This window comes from Malurus melanocephalus, unplaced genomic scaffold (assembly GCF_030028575.1).
Source record: "Malurus melanocephalus ecotype Western Australia unplaced genomic scaffold, MMel_1.1 scaffold_593, whole genome shotgun sequence".
NCBI lineage: Eukaryota > Metazoa > Chordata > Aves > Passeriformes > Maluridae > Malurus > Malurus melanocephalus.
The window spans coordinates 194,073-199,783 of NW_026623825.1; the positions used below are offsets into that span (position 1 = coordinate 194,073).

The 5,711-nt window shown below is 53.9% G+C and overlaps 1 protein-coding gene across 1 annotated transcript in view; it reads left to right on the forward strand.

Annotated features, from left to right (window-relative positions):
• SLC7A5 (solute carrier family 7 member 5) overlaps positions 1-5,245 on the forward strand; it is a 31,556-nt gene extending 26,311 nt beyond the window's left edge. Inside the window, exon 10 of the mRNA XM_057382936.1 lies at positions 266-5,245. Coding sequence (XP_057238919.1) covers positions 266-321 — 56 coding nt within the window. The 3' untranslated portion in view covers positions 322-5,245. The remainder of the gene's footprint in view (positions 1-265) is intronic.
• Positions 5,246-5,711: the final 466 nt, after the last annotated feature.

The following is a 5,711-nucleotide window of genomic DNA, read 5'->3' on the forward strand; positions in this document are numbered from 1 at the left end:
TGTGCCACCGGGAGGGTGATCTGTGTCACCAGGGAGGTGATCTCTGTCACCAGGGGCTGATCTCTGTCACCAGGGATCTGAGCTGTGCCACCAGGCAGGCAGAGGCTGTGTCCAGCAGCCCTGGAGCAGTGCACAGCTCCCAGGGTGGACCCTGGGGATGGAGTAGGGAGCACCCATGGGATTTTTCCATGCTCAAACTGCCCGTGGAGGGCTCAGCCCTTCCCCCTGTGGCTGATCCCTGACCTTCCCCTCGCTCTCTCCGCAGTCCAAGCCACGGTGCTGTGCCAGAAGCTGATGGAAGTGGTTCCTCAGGAATCCTAGGCTGGAGGAGCAGGGACACTGAGCTCGAGGAAACGCACAACGAAATTCGGAGATGACGCACGGTCCTGATCCCTCACTCCCAGAGCCCCACCGTCCCCAGGGCTCTGCTGTGCCTCCTGCACCCCTCTGAGCCCTCTGCTCGCCGTCCCCAGGGCTCTGCTGTGCCTCCTGCACCCCTCTGAGCCTGCAGCCCAGCCACAAGAAGGTCTTGGTACGAGCTGGAGCCAGAGGAGCAATTCCCAGGGCATTCCAGAGGGATGCTGGGTCTGTGTGTGTGTAGGGGCTGTGCTGGGCTCGGGGGGATCTGTGCTTTGGGTCTGGGGTCTGCTGGAGCCTGGGGGGTGTTCTGAGAGCCTGGGGGGTCACAGGGACTGAGGGGGTCCTGAACTGCCTGGCCTGGCCTGGGGGAGGTTGGGAGGGGGAGGTTTGGCTGATGTTGGCTCACCCCCCAAACTCACACCCCATGTGGGGCACCCAGGGGCAGTGGGACAGGCAGAGGGGATTGGTGACATTAGGGGCTCTGTCTGGCTGTCCCTGTGTCCCTCCCCTGGGCCCTGCCACCCTCTGGGTTTGGATCAGTGCTCTGGGTTGGGAGGCACCTTAAATCCCACCCAGTGCCACCCCTGCCATGGCAGGGACACCTCCCACTGTCCCAGGGTGCTCCAAACCCTGTCCARGGGACACTTCCAGGGATSCAGGGGCAGCCCCAGCTGCTCTGGGCACCCAAAATGYTCTGCTCCTCCTCCGTGCACCAGCCCTGGCTCAATGAGACCCCTCAGCACCACCCTCCTGTTCCAGGAGCCATCCTCCAGCACCACCCCTGATCCCAACATGAAATCCTGGTTTGCTCTCATGGGTGGTGCCCTCCCATCCCTGAATTCCCATAGCTCCCAGCACTGTCCCTTAGGGACATCCACAGTGTCACCCTTTGGAAATCTGCAGTTCCCTGTGCTCATTGTGCCTCTGCTCTSTGACACCCTCAGAATTCCCAAGCCTCTTTTATCCCCCTGGAGCTGCTTCGCTGTGTCTGTCACAGATCTGTGTGCTCGTGCTTCGTGCAGGTGGCTTGGTGAACCATTTCCCCTTTTTGTTGCACACTTGGCCGTTGGGAAGCCGGGCTGCTCCGGGAGCTGCCGTTCCCACTGCGTTCTGCTCACGGTGTGGGGATCTTTGGGATGAAGAACATCCCAAAGGGAAGGACACCCCAGAACAGGCTCAGGTCCTGGGGAGCCCTGCAGCAGCCCAGGGTGTAGAGCAGGGGTGGTTCGTGCCCAGCTTTGGGGCCATACCCAGCTATGGGGCCATGCCCAGCTTTGGGGTTGTGCCCAGCTTTGGGGTCATGCCCAACTTTGGGGTCGTGCCCAACTTTGGGACCGTGCCCAGTGCAGCTCCTGCTCAAAGCAGGAACAGGAGACAATCAGCTCTTCATTCCATGGCAGCTGGGGTGGAGATTCCCTCCTGTGTTCATCCTGGGAATCCCTCCTGGGAATCTCCACAGGGCAGACCCCAAAGTTTTTGGCCAGTGCCTGACTGTTCAGGGCCTCTGTGCAATGAGTTGGAGCATCCCATGCCTRTGGAGAGGCTTTGGTGTAAATAAGGTCAGGAATTACAAAATCTGAACTCAGTTTTTGGCTTCTGGCAGCTGTGGGCTGAGGTTTGAGCAGTGATGGGGAGTCCTCGCTCCTGCTGGRATTGTTCTGTGGACAGGGGAGCTCAGGGATCACCTGAGCCACTCGAGGTCTGGATTTTTTGGCTGTGAGGTTTCAGGGCCTGGGCTCAGCCTGGGGGCTCTCAGTGACCAAAGCCACCAGCACAATCCCTTGGGATGCAAAGCAGAGGCATTGGGATCTCAGCCACCTCAACCCAAAGTCAGCTGGCACCAAGGGCCCTCCAGAGAGAGCTCAGGCTTGGGGCCAGACCTCCCAAAGGTTTGTTTGGACACATGGTCCAGCAGGAGATGGCCATCACCTCACAGGGTCCTCCTGRTGACCCTCCCACACTGTTTGAAAGAGGAGCTATCACACTAAAAATCCCTTTTTTAAATGAAATAACGGATTTAAATTCAATCCTTAACCTGCTCGCTTCGCTTTTTATGGATTTCCATGATTGTTCACTTGCTGCTGAAGATCTCTGTCCTGTACTAACCCGAGGTTCTGCACTGATCCCCTGGGGATCTCCTCAGCATCTCCTTGGCAATAGAGGTTCAGGAAGAAMCTGAACCAAGTACCAGCACAGAGCCACAAAAACGCTGAATTTGGTCAGCCACAGCTCACATCTCAAAAGTTCTCTTCCAAAAACCCAATTTCTTTCATCCCAGAGTTGTTGCCCCCATAGCTGCCCTCACCCAGATCTTGGTGACGTGGCTGGAAGAATTGGGTTGGTTTGTCCTGGAGATTTGGGAGATGATGAGGGAAGAGGTAAAACTGAATTTCATTTTATAAAGCAAAGACAATGAAGTTCCTGCAGTTGAGGAAATGGCTGCCAGCAGCCTCTGCTGTCCAGGGTTGGATCAGCCACCAGCTGCCCTCAGCTCACGTTGTTCCGATGGATTTTGGTTTGGAAAGGGAGAGCACATCCCTAGGAAAGCTCTCCTTGCTGCTCATTGTCCTCAAAGGTGGAGTGAGTTGTGTTAGGGAGGGCAGGGGAGCCACACAGAGCCCCCAGGATGGTTCCCAGCACCGAGCTGGGATTGTTCCTGGTGTTTCTCCATCACTCCCTTTGCAGCTCGTGGTCAGTCCCAGCTCCTGAATSCACTGAGGGGATAAACCCTGCACCCACAATGTTCTAAAGGAGGTTCCATGGGAATCTCTTCCATGTGACAGCTCCTGCAGTGCTGCCAGAGCTGTTGTGTCCGTGGAGTTCAGGATGGAAAAGACCTTGAAGGTCACGAGGCCGTGCTGCAGCCACCCCGTGCTCCTTGGGCTGACCCCTTTGCTGTCCTCTCTGGTTGTTTTTGAGCCCAGGCTCCCAGGCAGGTGCTGTTTGGGGTGTTCACGGAATTGCATCCCACAGGGATTGCTAAACAGAGCGGGAGCTGCTGCCCAGGCGCTTCCGTACCCGTTGGGTTCCTCTTTCTAAATGAGAAATCTTCCTCCAGCTGGGAGAGGAACCAGCCCTGCAAAAATCGAGGATTTATGTCATCTTGGTGGATTTTTAATGGCTTTTTTTTTTTTTTTAAACTTCCTGCAGAAATTTGCAGTGTTTTCCATCTCAGACACCGTGTTCTGGTAAACAGGCTTTTGTTTGGGAGGGCCCCCTCGGTGGCCACGGAGTTCAAAGGGACTCTGGCACAGTTGAACAGACTTTAAAGGCCCTTCAGCTGGACTTTGTTGTTCTCCAAGCCCTCTCCCAGTGGGTGGCTCAGACAAGGGRATAAATTGGGCTCCTCTGAGGGCTGCTGGTGGTGGGTCTGGGCAGAGCACAGCTCTTCCCTGGAGCTGGGACTTCCCAACCCTGGACAGATGTTCTTGGGGCAGARTCGTGGTGTGGCTGCAGGGAATCCCAGGGAATATTTCCACTCTGAGAGGTACCTGTGCCTTCAACCGAGGCCACGGCGCTTTTGGGCTTTAATGAGAAATCAAATTGAGAATAAAAATCCCTGTGGAAACTGCCAAACGCTGCCATTGCACAGCGCTCCCGCGGGATTCCAGCTCTTCCAGCATCCWTTGTGCTCTCCTGCCATGAGAGGGGAGGGCATTGGGAAAGCAGAGCAGCTCCCAGGGCTTGGGAAAGGGCAGCACAAGGGCACGGTGGCTCCATATCCCGGGGCTGGGGCTGAGCTCTGTGACTGAGCCCAGTGTTGAATCCCATCCTGGCTCTGGGATGAGCCTGACCAAGCCCAGCTTTGAATGCCATCCCAGCTCTGGGATGAGCCTGACTGAGCTCAGCATTGAATGCCATCCCAGCTCTGGGATGAGCCCAACCAAGCCCAGCATTGAATGCCATCCCAGCATTGAATCCTATCCCAGCTCTGGGATGAGCTCGACTGAGCCCAGCATTGAATGCCATCCCAGCTCTGGGATGAGCCCAGCATTGAATCCCATCCCAACATTGAATCCCATCCCAGCTCTGGGATGAGCCTGACTGAGCCCAGCACTGAATCCCATCCCAGCTCTGGGATGAGCCTGACTGAGCCCAGCATTGAATCCCATCCTGGCTCTGGGATGAGCCCCAGCCAGCCACACTTGGCTGCCAACCAGGGAGAGCCCTGCAGGGATGGCAAAATGCTCCCTCATCCCTGCCAGGACATCCCAGGACACCTCGGTGCTGAGGATGCTCCAGGGGCTCCTCGTTCCTTCAGGAGTTCCAACAACCCAGGATTCTGCTGGGTTTGCCTGGGCTCGAGTTCTTCCAGCTGGAACTGGAGCTGGGTTGGGAATGTGAGTGGGGGACGCTGCTGGTGGAACTGAGAGCTCCCAGTTTGGTGATGCTGTGGTAGGAAATGTGGCTCGGGGTCGATGATCCCAATATCCAGAGGATTATTTTATGTTTTCCCCCATCCCCAGTTCCTTTCCTGAGAAGGGGTGCTGCTTCCTCCAGCTGTTACAAGGTGATGAGGAAAAAGAGAAGTATTTTTTTAAACACTGAATTAATTTCTAAACTGCCTGAAAGAGAGTTTATAGCTCCACCTGACCCTTCCCTGACGTTCAGCCTGGTGCAGGGGCTCTCCCCATCCCCATCCCTGGGATGTGCCTGGCTCTGCCTGCRCTGGGATCAACGTCAAACACGGGGAAAAAAAAATCCCTTCTTTGTTCTGAGGATGGGGAGGTCCAGGTCCCACCAAAACCCTTGGAGAGGGAGGATTTTGGATGGTACCCAGACCTTGCTCCGACCTTCAGAACAAAGGAAGGGTGTCCTTCTTCACTCCTGGTGAAGARTCTGACTTTTCAGAGACACTTTGCTTTGTATTTTTGTTGGTTTTTTTTTTAAAAAAAAACCCACACACAGAAATAAAAGCTCTTAACACACACAAGGAAAACCTAGACCTGATTTACAATTTTTGTTACATTTGGTTGCTTTAAAAAAAAACCTATTTTACTAATTTAAATATTGCTGTAGATGACACTCTATTTATTTGAAAGGGGTAAATATCTTTTAGTCTTAATCCTTCTCCAGTAAATGCTATGTATTCCCAACGTTTGTGTTCCTGGCAGCACAGCAGTTCCACTGATGAGGGCTGGTCAGCCAGTAGCTCCTGAATCCAATGGCCTTGGACAACAAGATGTCTCTTGCAATGTATTTTATTTTCTTTTTTTTTTTTTTTTTTTTTTTTTTTTTTTTTTTTTTTTTTTTTTTTTTTTTTTTTTTTTTTTTTATAGGATTTCTCGATTCTTTTATTTCTGTGGTTTAACATTTCTGTTCGATGTTTGGGTTGTTCTATGTTTTGGGTT